Raw genomic sequence first — 18,619 nt, 5'->3', positions numbered from 1 at the left:
AAAATAAGTACTATTTACAACATACACTAGAGGAGAAAAAGCAATTGACTCCCTCTAAAACATGCTTCATTTGTAGTCCTGTGTTCTTAAAATGCAATTGCTTTCTTTTGCCTGCATTTATAACTGTTTTGTTAGGATTGGGGTCAGTGTGCTTTCCAGAATGGAAATCCAATACAACTTTTCCTACCAAAGTTTTTTTCTTAGCTTATTTTATATTATAGCTATACTTTATATCTATAGACATAGATATATAGTTTATCTTCTGAGATTTTATGCAGAAAGAATGAAACAAAGGAAAAAGGAGGACTACAAAATTACGGCAAATAGTTGCATGGGTTGGTATTCCACTTGGTTCTGTTTCTTCCTAGTTAATCAAATACTTTCTCTTATGTTTTGTTATAATTGCTACTGTACTTTGCTACAGCCATTTGTTTCATATTAGCACAGATTTAACTGTTTATGTGCCATCTAAACACATCTCCCATCTTACATTTCAGATTCTCATAAATTCACATGCATGCTTCCTGATCACAATTCATACACCTACAGGTGACACTGTTCAAGTGTTCTCCACTGTTTTTTAAGGTTTTATCTTAACCCTTAAAAGTTTTTAAACTTTTCCGTGAAGCAAGACAAAAATATATGAAACAATAGTCATTTAACTGTTGGAAGTGTAAAGAGACTGTCTGAAGTGTAAAAAAAAAAAAAAGACCAGTAATGCTAGCAGCTTTTAACAAATGTGTAACAAAAAAAATAACTTATTTGATTCAGGTTCAGTGTATATAAATCAAAAATAGATTGATTTGAACTTACAGGCTGTCTTTTATAAGTGTGAAAGTAGTTCATTAATTTATAATGGGGGAGAGTAGAAGAAAAATAAATTGATGCAATTTTATTATTTATCACTGATGGGTTCTAGTTTATGGCCACAAATTGATTAACAAAAAAGGGTTTTTTGAGCAGGTCAGAATTTTTTAACCTGAATGAAACATTAACATATCTTCATGTGTGTATGAGCCAGCAATATATGTTCACAGACCAGAAGCCCAAGTGTATCCTGGCCTGCATCCAAAGCAATGTGGGCAGCAGGTGATTCTGCCCCTCTGCTCTGCTCTGCTCTGCTCTGCTCTGCTCTGCTCTGGTGAGACCTCATCTGCAGTGCTGCATCCAGCTCTGGGATCCATAGCACTGGAAAGAAATCTACCTGTTGGACTGAGCCCAGAGACGGGTCACAGAAATTATCAGAGGGATGGAACACCTCTCCTGTGCGGAAAGGCTGAGACAGTCAGGGCTATTTGCTGTGGAGGAGAAAGCCCCAGCAAGACCTCGTTCTTGCCTTCCAGTACCTGAAGGGACCCTACAAGAAAGCTGGAGAGGAAAAGACTTTTTTTACCAGGGTCTGTAGAAACAGGACAAAGGAAAGGAGTTTTGTACTGAAAGAAGGTAGGTTTGGATTAGACAGAATGAAGAAATGTTTTATGATGAGGATAGTGAGACACTGGAACAGGTTGCTCCAGCCCCCTGGCTGGAATTGCTCAGGGCCAGGTTGGATGGGGCTCTGAGCAACTTAGTCTAGTGAAATATGTCCATGCCCATGACAGGGGGACGTGGACTAATTGATCTTTATAGAATTAGTTGGATTGTGTTGTTTTGAATAGGAATAAATGTATATTGTTTATTGCTTAAACTTTATTTCATTTTCATTTCTTTTTTGTTTTGTAAGGTTTGCAACTCCTGATGCTTAAAGTCTCTTCTGCTGGTCTTTACTAGATGCTTCTGGGACAAACCAAGCAAGGCTTAAACTTCTTAAACAGTTGGGGTGCTTCTAGTAAAAATCTTAACATTTATTTGAAATTTCAGTGCATCATTTAGAATTTTTTTCCTTTTTGACTGAGTCACCACTCTGCTTATTTTAGTTAGTTTTGAATGGCTTTATATCCCTTCAGGTACATGGGCATTAGCCGATTTCACAGATATAGTGTACCTCATAAGAGTGTGCAAATAAAAGAGCATTTACCGGTGTTTAATGGCTGAGTGAAGACAGTGATCTGGCCTCAGCTGAAATACATTATGCACAAGTTGGTTTACATACGGCCATATGTGTTCAGGGAAACAGCTTGAATTTTGCTAAAATTTGGAATTCTGGTCACATGGTTTAACTCTTATGGAATGCCCAGTTCTTCTGCAATACCTAGGTCATGGTGGCAGTGAGCAGGATGCCAGGCACCCCATTGCTAGCAAAGCTTTGTAGAGGTGTGGACAGCTTGAGAGAAGAGCTTGGTCTTGTAGGTGTGCTCTGTAGGAGGCCCTGTGCCCATTACCAGTCAGTGTTCACACAGTTGCACTACTGTTTTCTTTCAGCAGATGGAAGATGATGATACTCATTCTACTTTTGCACTGCAGCACAGAGTCCACAGCACCTGCTTAAACTTGTACAGTACAGTCTTAAACTTGTCCTCTTCCCTACCTGAGCAGATCAAACCCCGCATTTCCCGCCTTAATATTGTGCCTCGTATCTGCTGGGGGCCTTTCTGGGGAAAGGGAAGCCATCTGTCTGTCCTGCTGGGATGCTTCTACTTTAAAATAAAAAAATAAAAAAAATATGTGGACAGTTTTGAAAGTGTGTTTATGAAGGAAGGATCTAGGACTGGATCATGGTTATCTTATGCTTTGAAATTAATGATGGTTTAACATAAAAAACTGTTGCCATTGGTTTATCAAGGATTGAAGCATAGGTCGTTTCCTTTCGGTGAATGCTTTTATCAAATACTTAAAGAGACTTACTCATCCTGTTATCTCCTTCTAAATCTAGGTCAATAATTTCTGTTTGTTTAGATGAAAACAGAAGGAGCTGGTGTGGGTTCAAATAAAAGTACTCTGATAGTTTGGAAATATTGCAGAAGTGGGACAGAAATTGAGACTTGTTCCCAGACTTAAACATATCTTGTTACTTAGCTCTGAACGCTTTCTCTTTCATATATAGTCCTCACTCTACCATTCCTTTTAAATGTTATGTAGGGCATGAGGATGTGGAGGATTACAGTTATTAGACTAAAGCCTTTTTATGTATTAGAAGAGTTCATGAGCTTAATTAGTTTAAACTTTAGCAAGTGTTTCTTAAGAGCAATATTTGTTTATTTTGATACTTTTTTGTATTTAGTGGATTATTTTCCTATAGAGGTGATTTTCCAAAAGTTGACTAAAGCACCTTTGGAAGCAGATCATGCCAGGACAATGGTGCAAAGCAGAGTAGTCTCCTACAACAGGGAAGCTAAACAATTTTAAGACAGGTGAAAGTGAACTTTAATATATTCTTAATTATTTTTCCACAGCCAGGAAAGGCTATGCTCACAGTGGTTAAAATTATCTGCCAGGGCAGTGACAGTGTAGAGCAGCCTACTGGCCATGTTCTCACTTAGCTGTGGCACTGGAAAATATGTAACATGACTGCATCTACCACTGATATCACTAGTCTTTTCTTTCTCTTGAAGAAAGATTGCCAGATGGAGACCAATTTTTCAAGTGGTACTTGAAATCTTCTTTATAAGTAAGAATTTTAATTCACTTGACAGTATAGGTGAAGAGGTAAAGGAAAAATGAACAAACAAAAACCAACACTTAACATGAAAGTAGTGAATTAAGTTTGATAAAAAGTAAATGACAATTTTTGAGAGTGGTTCAGCTCTTCATAAAGGACATTATTCCTTTAAAGAAAAGAGGTTTTTGTATATGCTCTTTCAAAATATTGTGTGTTGAAAACTGTCAAGTAGATCTTGCGTAAACACTTACTGGTGTTTCTGTGCTGGCCATCACATTCTCAGTATTGTTTTTCACACTTTAATTCTTTCACACTCTAGATTCCTTGTGCAGCATTCTGCCCAAAGCATGTCTCAGTAAGAAAAGGGCAAATAGTGCATTTTTAATTAAAATATTGACATAAATTTAGAGTGTCAGTTGAAGAGTTTTTCATATCATTGGTGTTTTTAGTCCCATTGAAGACAAGCAAGCACAAGGAAAGGCTTTATTCTACCTGAGTTTGAAGAAGATATTTGCGCTAGCACCTTCAAGAGAAAGCAGATGCTGAGTCCTAGTACATAAAAGTGACTGTTTAAGAGATCCCTTTTTAGCCTGTGGTCTTACTAGTGCTGGGTGCCAACACAGAGGCTTAGAAGAAAAGTTAGAAACAGAGAAATTCTCAAGAGCTTACCTTCTGATATATGCACTCATGGCCAGCAGTTTAGCAAACCACTGAGAAGGAGGTTCACTAGCGCTGGGTGTTTGTGAACGTTAAGGATTTTTATCTTTTTAGTCAGTTCGCTGTTGGCATCCAAAACATCCTGTTGCAGTGAATTCCCAGTTGTGTTGTATAAAAATTGCTTTCATCTGTTTATTTCAGACCTACCACTGAATGACTCCACTGGGTCAATGGTTTGTTGTGTTACAGTGCTTGTGTTAAAGTAGTAATTAAATCCCTATTTCCTGTCTTTACACACTACATTGTTTTAGAGCCTTCTACCATCTCCCCACCTAGTTGTATCTTTTTCAAGCTACTCTATTTAATCTCTCCTCATACAGAAGTCACTTTATTCTTCTGATAACCTGTATTGCTTTACTCCGTGCCTTGTCCTGTTCTTAAGTAACTTTTGAGAAAGTGTAATTAAGAGAGTATATATCATCTATCTTCTTACACTTCCACATATGCTCAAGTAACACTGAAATGTTTTGTCTTCTTTCTCAAAATCTTTTTTCCCTTACCTTCTTATTAATGCTAATATTTTAACTTTTCAAATATCATGTAAGATTTCTCAGAAAGCTCTTTTAAAAATATTTGCTTTGTGTAATGGCTGTAAAAGGAACAAAATTTGAGTGACAAGTAAGTGTGTTGAGAGGGTTTACTTGGAGATCAGCTTACCAGTCAAGGAACAGAGCTTGGTATATAATCTTTTGAACCTATTCAGGGTTATATATTTTTCCTCAGATTCAGCCTTGTCCAGAGAAAGGAGTTAAAAATCCATTGAAATATACACAACCAGATTCTGTCTGTTTATGCATAAACATCTTATGGAATTTGTAGATATGGCAAATAAAGATGTTGAGTGTGCTAAAATATCTGATATTTGAATGTAACCCATCATATCTGGTTTTCCTTGTCTGAGATGACACTTTGAGTACAGAAACGGGAGAGCACATCTCATGTTTTAATCTAGCCTGAAGTCATCTATTCCGGTAGCAGGGTAAACAATTATAATTTGAATTCCCCAGTATCCAGTTGGGTATGATGATTGCCATAAATTGTTGTGTGTATTTGTCATTGTATTAGAGTTTTCTCAGAAGACCATTTTAACATTAACTATTTTTAAAACAGATGTCTGCTTTTTATTTTTTTATTTGAATTTAATTTTTGTCAATAACTACAGGAAGTCATTATCAGGTAGCAACATGCTATTCATTTAACATTTCTTCTGCAGTCATGCTGACAGTAGAACATTCCATTTCCGTAAATGTAAAGTTATCTAGCTAGATACAGGTGAAATTAGGGTGCATTTGACTGAGTATTAAACCACAGGTGATATATTGATCTGGCAGAAGCAGGTTCAGTGCCTTTATAGGCCAGAATATTGAAATTCTGTAAACACTAAGACAAATTTAAGTGTCAAAGCAATCTTTTAACAGTGCTTATGGCTGTAAAAAATGTATCTCATATTTATCAGGGCAGATTTTGACATCTTTAATTGCTTATTTTCAGGTGTGGAAGGAGTTTTCCCCTAAGGCTCTGTCCCTTTGTGGTTCCTCTTATTTTTCCAGGTCGTTACAAAACATAGGACTTTACTGCTGACACAAGGCTTAAGAGCAGTGCATAGTACACCTGATCTGTAAACCTGTAACTGTTTTGAACCCCAGTGGCAAAGAGTTGGTTACAAGTATTGAGGTCTTGTACTAGTGATGGGGACAATCATTTTGCCAGAAGATTACTGCTGACCAGAGAAGGATGTTTTCTATTATATACTGTTAACACTCTGTTTTTCATTTGGTTTCACTTTATTCAAAATTTCTTTCATGCAAGGTTGAGTTAAATAGTGTGAGGTCAGCTGAAGTTAAGAAAAGATGAATGTTTGTGAGTTTTGGAAAACACAGAAAAATGTAAAAAAAAAAAACCAACCTCAAATGTATATTTAGAAGTCCAAAGCTCAAGTAGACTGAGAATTTGTAGACATCAACGGAAACAAATTCTTACGTTCTTACTTTCCAATGTAATCCCATTGGTTCTGATGGAGGTACAGCAAATACAGGAGTTGATGTTCATGACAGAGAGAATTTTTATGCTTTCTGCTTCTTTACTTGAAAGGGAAAACCTTCTTAAAGCTCTGGGAGAGCAGGAATTGGCATGCAAATACCTGAAACTGCCAGCGTTAACCTCCATATGCGTCTCTGAACAAGTACCACTTTAAAAGTTTTTACCAACTTTGACAGGCTCTTCTCTTCATAACTTAGATTTTCTATTTGTTAAATTGTGTCCATTTTTTTGTGCGTAGGAGAGTATAATGGATTGTCATATGTCTCAGTGGTATCAAGGCTTTTGGCACTGTTTGCCACAGTATTCTTTCATCCAAATTAGGATGTTGTGGTCTGGATGACTGGACAATTAGATGTCAAAGTCCAGCTGGATAATGGGGCAGGACACATAGGCTAACAGGAGAAAACTCAGCAAGGACAAATGTGGAGTTCTGCACCTGGGAGGGAGTAGTCCATGCGGACTTACAGAGGGGGGCTGACTGAGTGGCTGAAGTCATCTCTGCTGGAAGAAACCTGAACATCTTGGCAGGCAGCAAGAACATGAGCCATCAGTGGTCCTTGTCAGCAAAGGGACAAAACCATCTGGAGCTGTATTGGCAGGACTGTAGCTGGTCAAGCAAGGAAAGTGATTATCCCCCTTTTACTCTGCACTTTTTAGACCACACGTGGAGAAATTTGCTCTATTTTGGGCCCCCCTAAGCAGGAAAGATATTGCCCAACTGAAGCAAGTTGAGCTGGGAACTACAAAGGAGGTTGGGCTGGAGCACAGACCCAGTCAGCAGGGGCTGAGGGACAGTACTCTGAGAAAGAAGTTGGGCTAGAGATCTGCTGATGTCCCTTCCAATAGGAATGATCTCATGATTTTCGTAAAAGTCATTATTACTGAGATGTTTCGTTTTGGTACCCATGTCTCCATTTAAAATCAATTTTTTTGTTATATAGCTTTTATAGATTTTGGTATTATCTTGGTAGAGACAAAGAAGTCTTTCATAAAAAATTACATTTTTACACAAAGAATTTTAAAATGTCTAAGTCTTTTATTCATGGTGTGGAACTGTATGTAAGAGCTAGGCTTCATTAAGATGATAGCATTAAAAGGGAAGGAAAAAAAATTATTTCTGAAGCACCAGAAGGTGTTAAAATAATGCTGGTGCAAATCCATTATTGACAGTACTTATCTCCAGTCTTACCAGAAATACCAACATTGTCTTTGGATTATTTCCCTTTTGTCTGTAACATAGAGTGAAACATGCAAGAGATCACTGTTCAGATTTTAAAATCATGTGAAATGTATTTGAAGGGTGTATACCCCGTAAAAGAAAAGATTGCAGAAAGGAGATCCGTGTTGTACTGGATCAAAGAGAAGGTCTCACCTGTGTACCATGGTCTAATATGTCTGAGGCAAGTAAAACGTTTTGGAGATACAAGATGCTTCGGTTTGGGATGAGGAGCTGAGGTGAAAATAGACAGAATGATATTAAAAAAAACAACAAACAGAGTAGAAGCAGAAGGACACTGTTAGAAGAACCAGTACCTGTTTGAATATACCTTCTTTTCATGAGAGAGAGAATTTTAGGAGTCCCCTGCTGTCAGCAGGGTGAGCTTTAATCTTACAGTGTGGGTTTCTTTAGTCACCTGTTCCAAACATGATATATATAAAGTCTAGTTTTATAAAAAACCAATACATGGACCTGTTTAAGTACTGATCTGACCTTCCTTTCATTGCAGATAGTTCAACATACTCTCTATTCTTGCATGGGCTTTTTTATGTGTTTGGGGATGCTGTGTTTTTCCCTTACTCCTGGAGGTTTGTTTTTAACTTTTTACTACTAAGCTGAAAGTCATGACACATTGCCAGTGTTTCTACTACATTACCATCAGCCATGTATTTAAAATTAATTTGAAGTGAAATCTCTTTGATTTCAAGCTATTCAACCTCAAGTCACCAATATTATAGAATTGAAGTGTATTTTTGTGCTGGCACATTTTGATAAATTCGGAAATCTTCAATAAATTCAGCCTTCAGGCCCCACAAATTAGTTGTTTTAGCACAAAGTGTCGAGAACAAGTGAGCACTTGTAGTGGTGGACTATGTGGCTGCAGCTTTCCAGTTATAGTCTTCACAGTGATGCCCATTTTCTAATATGGTAAGATGCACCTACTCCTTTTTCAATTAAGCTTATTTCTTTATGCAGCTGGAAAACAACAAATTGGTCAAAAGAGAGATTCTCATGTGGTTCCATGGTAAATTGCTTCCTTCATGTTGTAATCTTAGTTATACAGAAAATGAGCTCATCCCAGAAAAATAAGTCAGAAGAGTACCTTTAGGCTTTAAGCTGAAGTTATAATAAGACTCCAGAAACTGAAAACAGGTACAAAAGTGCTCATTAGTTAAAGCAGCTACAACCATTAGCTTTCACTTTTAATCTGTTTTGCTTTTTCTGTGATATGAAGTGCTAAAAGTGTTCAGATTTCTTCAATAACTTTTCCATAAGTAAAAGTTTATTTTCTGGGGTTGGAGTCTCTTCTTTGGCTTGTTTTACAGTGTTGCAGTTTATCAGAGTAAGAAGCAAACTACCTAGCATCCTGTGTCTGAAAACTTGTCTTTTTTAAGACAATGACAAATGTTCCATTTCCTAACCATTTCCAATTGCATTTGTTCCTTAAATATGCTTTTTACCATTCATGTTTTTTACAGCCGAGCAAAATTCTGAGTCATTCCTTATCTTCACTTTGGAGAAGCAATCACTCAACCTAGAACTGCTGTTTGCTTGCAGAGGCCCTTAGCTTTCAAAAATAAATTAGCTTTCACATACATAGGTATCTGTGGTTCAAGGCTATGGTTTTGGCAAACAGTGAGACTAAAAAGGCCAGTTCCAATGGGATGGTTAATTTAACTGTTGCACATTATCTGATGCTTTTAGGACACTTTAAAATTTGATTAAAGACATAGTTTTGCTATCCTGTCTCATGGAGGGGGGGGAGGTGTTCCTCTTGCTACACTGCTAAATTCCTTTACATCAATCTTAAAGTTTGTATACTTTAAGTTCCAACCTATTGTAACCCTGTTTAAGCAAGGCTAACTCTGGTCTGATGAGGTTTATCTGCCTTGACCCCCTTTCTAGACTATGGTAGAAGCCATTCACAGCCCACAACTAAGAGTGTGGTGACACATTGCAATAATTTTACATTTGTGTGGTAACACTGTGTAATGCTTACCTCCCTTACTTGGCTTTGTACATTCCCACAGTTTGACCTGTTCAACCATGTGCATGGCTGCTGTTTGTCTGAACCAACAGAACGACCATGTTTAAGAATCTAAATACCCTTTTTTATTTCTATAAAAATGCTAAACAAACTTTATATTGAATCAGTCAGAGAAGTGTTTTACCAATAATAGGCTGACACTATTTTAATGTAATTCTATTTTTGAAGGTTAGGGATGTAGAACAGTATTGGTGGCAGATTTTGAAGGTACCAATATGAGCTACATGATGCAATCCAGATAAGTTCCCATTTTCTTCTTTGAAAACATTCTGCTGCTTCTCAGCCCATAACCAGACATGTTGTTACTGGCTCAGGGAAACTGCCCTGAAGCTTCAGTCAGACCTGTTAAGTGCAAAACAAAGACTTTTAAAAATCATTAGCGTAAGATTTTGCTTTTTTGAAGACTGCTGGTAGCAACCAGGAAGCTTTATGTGCTTAATCACAAGCAAGTAGTTAAAACTTCTCTTCTGTTTACTTGTGGAAGTTACATTCTTAAAGTGTTATGTTTATTATTTCCATTTGCTTTTTACTTAGACAGGCAATCTGTGAAATAATCACTAGGCTGATTAAATATTCAGTGGGAGGCTGACTTGATCAGGTGAATTGGATATCGCAAGGGATTGGAGTTTGTAGCAAGAGATTGTTCCCTGGTCTGACTGAGGAGGTTAACTACAGCTTTCTAGCGTCTGCAGACATCATGACTTCTGTTTAGGGTCAAAAGTGAACTTAAAACCCTTAGTTTGCCAGCTTTTCTTCAGCACTATGTTAAATAAGGCCTCGCTTATCCTCTTCTAAGAGGAATAAAGGTGCACCAGGACAGTGTCATCATTTACGATCTTGTTTTAGAGAAAAGAATGAAAATTTCATCTTTTCATAGTGTGAAATCAATGCATAGTAGATAAAATAAGTTCACAGGATTTATTCATGTGAGGTTTTATGATAGTTTCTTAATGTACTTTTTCTTTCTTTGCAGCTATTGGCTGACAAACAAGGTCCACATTAAACGACCCAGCACTGGTCTCCTCATGTATACGCTTGCCACCAGATTTTGTGACGAAATTCACCTATATGGATTTTGGCCATTCCCAAAGGATTTACGTGGAAAACCAGTCAAATATCACTATTACGATGACCTGAAGTATCGGTATTTTTCTAATGCCAGTCCTCATAGGATGCCACTAGAGTTTAAAACATTGTATGTATTACATAATAGAGGAGCACTTAAATTAACAACAGGGAAATGCATACAGCAATAAAGCACATGTAAAGTACAATAAATACAGAATACACACTTCATCATATAGATGTTGTGAAATGGCAATGGGACCACAGTGGGGATTTGTTTCAATACCCACTAAGCCATTGGAAAAAGGAATTTTATCAGAAGTACATAACCAGCTATTATACCTGTAAAGTGCTATATAACTAAGCTATCTTGACTGCAAGGGTTCAAGTAAGTGCCACTTTCACTAAGAACAAAGCTTGAATGTATATTCAGTAGTGTTTACAGGATTCAGTGACATATTCATCATGAATTGAAGAAATGAGCCTGCTGATTTGCAACTGTGGTCAGACAGCTCACAGAAGAAATACCCAGTGGATGGAACATTTTCTTGAGCAGATAAACCAGGCTTTGGCAGAAAAGATCATGGTGGATTTGAGTAGAGAAAGTGAAGTCTGGAAGATCAAGCAAATCAGTAAATGCCTTCAGTCAGAGAACTGTTTCTGATCTTGTATTATAACCTCAACTTTTGTTGCTGTTTTTCTTACTGCTGTTGGTTGGGGTTTTTTCCTTTTAAGTATTGGAGCCCTTACAGGATGTTAAAGATGTTATGAGTAACTAAAGTATATCTGTTTGGAATTGTCTTAAGAAAAAAAGATTCATAAGCATGAGAGGGTAGAGGGGAACATCAAATATTTTATCTAGTGCTATTGTGTTGTATCCTGCTGTCACACAACCCTTAACATCCCAAGTGTTCTTCTAGCTACCGCTGTCAGTACCCACTACACTGAACCACTCAGAGATCATTTTGATCCATTTTTAAAGAGGAATTTTTCTCTCGTGTACAGATTTGAAGACATACAAGAAGGTGCCCTTATTTTTGGTGCCAAAGATTACTCTTATACACATTTTTTCCTTACCTTGAAGAAATTGTGTAGATCATAGAACCATAGAATTAGATTTAGTCTTATGTTTCTTTGCTGCTCAAGGGAACATAGTCTTATTTACATTTTTAAGCATCTCAAAGAAAAGCCTCTTTACTGACTTCTCATATAGAATTCTTCAGAAAAATCTGCAGAAGTAAAGAAGTTATTTCATACATTCAAATATATATGTGTAAATACACACGATTTTATTCCTAGTAGAAAAGAAAACACAGTCTAAAGAAACTCAGGTGACAGGGGAACAAATCTAAAGAAAAAAAACCAGCCAATTAAATGGAAAATAAAAGGACTGCAGATAACACAGTTCTTTTAAAACCTAAATTTCTAATGCTGTTGGATGCTCTCTTTATCTAATATACCTCTTTTGTATCAGCTTGATGTTCTGATATGTAATCGACTGAAATAACACAGAGCTGCATTATCTCACAGTCTTCTTTTTATAATCATTGTTTATCCACAAAACCAAGAGTTCTTTCACTTCCTTCACTTTTACTTCCTTTTCTTCAGAAAAAGGAGAACAAGAAATTAGAGGAGTGTAGGAGAGGGTGTAGTGCCAGTACAACATACACCAAGAAACAAAACCTGTCTGCCTGTGGTATGTCTTAGTGCTAAAGGAGCACATAAATGAATAACACCATGGTTCCATGTCTTTCATGTCATGCTTTGCTAAAGAGGAGGCATGCAGATACAATGTATGGGTATTTTCTTGTTATGCTTTCATCTCTATGTTAGGTCCTCAGCTCCAAATATGATATTCTACTGAATTTTGAATTAGCTTCAGCAATTTCATATGTATCACCACACTCACAAACACTTACTTGCTGAAAATGCCATTTATTACTCATTTTCTCCTCTTAAATTCACATGTATTTTATCATGCATGACTGGAGATCTGGGATTATGCAAATTTGGTAGCTAAATCACTGCCTGGCAGACAGTTTTGCCAGAAGTTATGGGGAATAGAGTCAGTTCTGCTATGTCTAAGACACAGTAGCATCTTTCCTTATTCACCAGGCTCTCCTACCCAGGACAGTTTACTTTGGCCATATGCTAATATGTTGGATATGGTCCTAACATGAAACTCACTGAAATCAAGGTATCACAAGGAACTAAACAGCCATACAGAGAGGAATGTTTGTAATTTGTTGTTGATAAGCCAGAGGTTGTTATTTGTTCACTATGTACACTTGCATTTTAAGACAAGATTATTTCCTTGATGAAAGGTGGGCATATTCCTGTTCTTGTTGTTAGGGTTTTGCTGCTTTTGATCTTCTAAAACATATTTCATATACATTGACAGAATTTCTATTAAATAAAGAATTCACAGTTGCCAGTCTCTCAGAAGCTCAGAGGAACATCTGCTTAGATTTATTTTCTCTTCCGGGAATGTCTTCTCTGTAGTGTCAGGCCATCAACAAAAAGCAGGTTCAAGGAGACTACTGTATTAACTGACACGTGATTCTGTTCGCCTCAGGGAAGGTTTGAATATGCCAATTGATTATGTTTCTGTTAGCGAAGTAGGTGGGGACACAATTCCTGTGGCAGTAAAAAAAACTTATTTGTGTAATTGAAGAAATGAAAAGAATGACGCACAGTTAGAAAGCTTGGTGAGAAAATTTGTCTTTAGAAGTCAGCAGACAAAAACTTGACGTGAGTTGTTTTGCAAGCTTCACATTTGATTCGCTGTGAGTAAAGTTAACTTCAATACACAAGCCATGGAGGCCAGATTTTTACCATTAAGTTTCTCTGACTTGGTGTTGCTTAAGATGTGACAATAGCACCTACTTCCAAGACAACAGTGTTTGCTTATACCTTCTCAAAACTGGGCCTTAAACTCATCTCCTGCAGGCTTTCCACCTTCAGTACTGCGCACTTTTGGCACCATGAGCCATGGTCTCACAGCTCTGTACTGTCATCCACACTCATCCTCATAGCCCTCTCCCCTCAAACAGGCACCCACATGTGTCTCCCTGCCAAAACCATTGGACTCCTCATCAACACACCTCTTGTCTCACTCTGTCCTGAGCTGAGGTGTGATGTAGTGAGCGGTGGGTTTCAGACCATTCTCTGAGGTAAGTAGCAGTTGTGGTCTCTGACTGTGCAGGTTTTCACAAATACTGACTAGTAGTCATTTTACTCTACTGTTCTTGCATAAGAACTCCATGTGGAGCCCAAACACTCTTGGGAGGCTCCCTGGTAGGTGTTGTGCTAACAAATTGTCTGTTTTGAGGTCGTTTGTGATCACCAACTACAGGTTAGTCTAGGGTGACCTGAGGTGGGAATGCCCAGGACTTTCCCTGTTAGGTTACATGGCCTTGGTTGGTAGCCCTTGCCCTCTTGGGAAGCTGTAGCAGTGGAGTCATTGCAGACACCCTTTCCTACCTTTCCCTTATACCTCCTGGGGCTCCTGGCGCATTTCTGTTGAGGCACCTCAGGTCCTGAATGGTCATGCACTTCCACTGTGTGACTTCTTCCCTAAAGGTGACCCAGAGCATAGCAGCAAAGGCTTAGCTGCTGTGTAGAAACTTCAGAGTGGAATAGATTTCACCTTGTGGTCCTTCAGCAGTCAATAAACAGCTTAAGCCTCCATAGTTGCCTTGGATGATTTCTGTTGATTTATGTTCATTCAACAACTAATACAAAGTAGGTAAAATAAGTATCCCTAATATTGTAATAGCTGCCCTGGTGAGGAACAACTGAGAGGTACCAATCAGTTTTGTTCAGAGTGTTCCTTGGATTTATCCTCTCATCAGCCGTATTGATTGACACCTATAGTTCCTAAATGTATGTTAGAAATAAGGACTGGGAGCTACGTCAATACAGCAGAACATGTATATTTTTCCAAATGTTATGGCAGCTTTGCATTAAACAACTTGATTTCATTCAGATAAATTTATGTAAATTGTTTATTAAGATACATGTTAATGTTTCCGTGACAGAGTCTTTCATATTTCATTAAAAAAATAGATAAATGTTTGATTGTTAACTTTTCAGCTTTGGGACAGTTCTCTCCCACAGCTCTGAGCCACTCTCCAGTTATAACATCTACTGAACCTTTCAGATCTTGTCTGGTTTAGAGTCTGATGTGTAATAAAGACTGTATCATTCTCTTGTTTAACGGTATAAGCAACATGTGCTTGAGGTCAGTACCTTTTCTCTAATTGACTGCAATTTGGAGCAAATCAGGCGTAGGTTCAGTACTTTTTTTTTTAGTGTTTGGTCTAGCAAAGTGCTGAGCACTTTTTGCAGTGATTTTCCTGGGAGAGACATGTCCAGGATTTAGATGGGGATCTAGATTAGCATATTTCAGAGTATAACTCTGAAATTGCACATTATTTATTTTTAAGAGCACTGTTACTTTGTGTAGGGAAAAGCACAATTGTTATAAACGTAGATAAAATAAAGGAAGAGCGTTTACAGAGAGCTTCATTCCTGCACAGTACTATTGCTACTGAGTGTATGTAATACAATTTGTGTAGTTTAAAGTATTGATATGTATTCTGTCAGAATTGTCATGTTTGACACTGTTAATATTATTTCAAGTACGGCTATGGGGATTGTTTTTTATTTGTATAACTGTAAAATAAAGAAGTTTTTTCATTTTTTTCTGCTATATTCTGTTCAATATTCCTTTGTAACATAGTTTTGGTTAATTTTTTCAATCATGTGCTACTTGTAAGGTTATGTGGAAGGAGAGTGTCTACTCCTTTAAGGTGTCTGATTAAGGACTTTCTCAACACAAAAGGGGATATTAAGAAAAGAAGGAAGCCATAAAAATGAACAGAAGAACACAAACCTGTCTGACCAATGATAAGGGAGGCAGAGAAGAGAACCAAAACTGACCAGTCACATAAATTGGTAAGGGTATGTGCAATGTAGGATTTTTTATTCCAGTAAGATTTTCTGATCAAGGACCTTGTCAAATGGGATACTAAGGAAAAGGGGGAAACCATGTATGTGGAGACCCAAACCTGACAAGCAAATCATAATGGAGACAAGGACAAGAAGCCAACCTCATCAGTCACACTGAACAGCTACCAAGAAACTGTGGACAAACAGAACTCTGCGACTGATAAGGATGCAGACTGGGGGTCTGGAATGTTGGAGGGGAGGCAGTGGGACTTTGCAAAGTGATGGGGCAAAGCATAGGGGAGGAAAAGAAGAGGAATAGACAGAAAAGGGGCCGGTTGTGTGTAAACCGTGGCAGCTCAGTATGCTTGTCTGGTAGAGTCCTGAGACTGATTGCTGCAGTCTGTCCTAACTCCCTATTAAATCTTCTCTTACTACCTCCTCTGTGTAATCTCACTGTCTGTCCCATGCATGTGCATCCTGCAAGGACTCAGTACCAGACAGTGGGTGACTGCTGGGAGAAGAGTGGGTGCCAACTGTGCTGGTCAGATGAGGGATGTGGATACCACTGGCTTGTGGTGTTGGCTGCTGGACTCAAGTGGTGGAGGTCTCAGTCACCCTCTACAACTCCCCTCTGAAAGGGGGGGGGTTGCAATGTGGATTTTGGCCTCCTTTCCCAATAACAAGGGACAGGACAAGAGGAAATGGCCTCAGGTAGTGCCAGTGGAGGTTTATATTGGATATTAGGGAAAATTTCTTCATTGAAAAGGTCATTAGGCATTGGAACAGCCTGCTTAGGAAAGTGATGGAGTCACCATCCTTTGAAATATTTGAAAGATGTGTGTATATGATGCTAACAGAAATGGTTCAGTGATGGACTTGGCAGTGCTGGTTTAACAGTTGTTCTTAGTAATCTTAAATGTCTTTTCCAACCTTATGATTCAGTGCCAGCAGCTGGAGCAAATGGCAGTCTTTAACGTCCTGTCATGGGAGGGGAATGCTGTGTGCTCCCAAAACCAGCTGCTGGGTAGCACCAGCATAAGGGAGGGAGTCAAGGGCTCAGTACAGATGGCTGCAGCAGGACCACGGGTCACAGCCCATGTGTGTGGTGCTGGTTGCTGGGGGGAGAGTGTTTGTGTTCCCCCCACTCCAAACTGGTTGTGCTTGGAATGTGTGTGTGTGTCTTCGCCAGCAAACTTCTCGTCAGGGACCCTGCATCGGGGCAGGGTCTCAGACGGGGAAAGGGTCTGTGCTGGTGTGCCCAGGGGGACCTGGAGAGTGTTCCATGAGTGCCATACTGGGGGCCTTCCGCCTGCCAGCGCAGGAGGAGGAAGGGGCTGGGCTGTCTGCCCCGGTGGTTGTGAGTTCTCTATGGGGTGATCCCAGAGGCAGAGCTTCCTCAGTGCCAGCGTGAGTGTCCAGCTGTGTTGGTGTCCTCTCTGTGTGTGTCTCTGTGTGTCACAGGGACACATGCTCAGCTTCATCTCTGGGTGCACCTGAAAATTGCTTGAAAGAACGTAGAAATCATACATAATACTGCAAATACTGTACAGTATATTTAAAGCCTATTTAAATATATTTAAATCCAGTGGTATCATGATTTTATCAATAATAGATTTCTAAACCTTTACCAGCCATGGTGCAAGAGTAAATACACACTGGTTATAGAAACTAGAAACTCCACTTTGGTTATAGAAACTAGAAAACATCATCCCCAACCTTTTCTATAATGATATTTTTAATCTATACTTGCAATTTCTGTCTTCACACACTGTTGGAGTTTGTGTGTCTTTGAAAATTCTATGACAGTCAATATTTTGCTGAGCTGTGTTCTTTTTCATGGCACAGACATAAAAGATGCCAGATTTTGCTGAATTCTGCTTATAGCTCTGTAATATTAATTAGATTATTTTAAATTGCCATCCACTTTTATTGGAAAAGTGCAGTCTTTGATTGCTTACTACAGCAAAAATATAAACATATAATTGATGAGCAGTAATTGTGTTCATGAAAAATTGTTGCACTGTGATGAAGACCTGCTCACACTGGCAGTATTCAGCCATACTTTCTCCTGCTGCCTTTGACAGTGGCCTCTCCTTTCTGTATTCAGTTTATGCCTTTTTGTCTTCTACTGGTTCTTTATGTACCAAAATAAATGCAAATATAAATCAATGAGATGTTCTCAACATTTTCTTACTGCAAAACTTCAAAGATATTTAATGGGATTCAAGCACTGCCATAAGAAACCTGATTAACAAGCAAGAGTGCTTCTCAAAGGAGTACTGCCAAAAGGAGTACTGTCACTAAAGGCAGGTAATTTCCTCTTCCAGTTTAGTTGTCCCTTTACGGTACTCAGGTGGTAACAGAGCTTGCCAACTGCATAGGTAGTTAGTCAGCACAGTATCACAGAGTGGTTTGTTGGAAAGGACCACTGGAGATCCTCTAGTCAAGCCCCCTTGCTAAAGCAGGTTTATCCCAAGCAGGTTGCACAGCATTGTATCCAGGCAACTTTGGAATCTCTCCAGAGATGGAGTCTCTGCAACCTCTCTGTGCAGCCTCTTCCAGTGGTATGTCACCCTCAAAGTAAGGAAGTTTTTCTTCATATTCAAATGGAACTTTTGTGTTTCATTTTGTGCTGTTGCCCCTCAGAGAGGTGGAGGTCTCAAAAAAAAAGAATACTTCCTTCCTGGAAACTAAAATGTATTCCAAGGGAAGTGCAATGAGAAACATAAAATTACAAAGATGGAATTAGAAGAGTCTTTATAGAGGAGACATAGTTGCTTGAGTCTCAATACTCTTGTTTTAGAGCAAACAAGAAACTTTTCTCCTTGAAAGGAGTCTCTTAATTACAAATCAGCTTCTTAATCTCCTCACAAGTCACTCTATGTTCTCTAGGCTGTGCCCAAGAGCCACAGCAGTTCAGTGAGTATTGCCTGGCAGTTCCCCAGTGATGACAAGGTGTTCCTACAGGAAGGTAAACATGAGCCTCCTCCCCAGAGAAGTGAGCTTTAAAGGTTTGCTTTAGGGTCACGGGACTGTATTA

At 38.6% G+C, this 18,619-nt stretch overlaps 1 protein-coding gene across 1 annotated transcript in view; it reads left to right on the top strand.

Moving 5' to 3' along the window:
* The window catches only part of ST8SIA4 (ST8 alpha-N-acetyl-neuraminide alpha-2,8-sialyltransferase 4), a 53,940-nt gene extending 39,557 nt beyond the window's left edge, over positions 1-14,383 (top strand). The window contains exon 5 of the mRNA XM_018072946.2: positions 10,535-14,383. Coding sequence (XP_017928435.1) covers positions 10,535-10,817 — 283 coding nt within the window. The 3' untranslated portion in view covers positions 10,818-14,383. The remainder of the gene's footprint in view (positions 1-10,534) is intronic.
* The last annotated feature ends 4,236 nt before the right edge of the window (positions 14,384-18,619 follow it).

Source organism: Manacus vitellinus, unplaced genomic scaffold, assembly GCF_001715985.3.
Source record: "Manacus vitellinus isolate BGI_N305 unplaced genomic scaffold, ASM171598v3 scaffold_23_pilon, whole genome shotgun sequence".
Lineage (NCBI taxonomy): Eukaryota > Metazoa > Chordata > Aves > Passeriformes > Pipridae > Manacus > Manacus vitellinus.
This window is presented reverse-complemented; position numbering and strand designations above follow the sequence as displayed.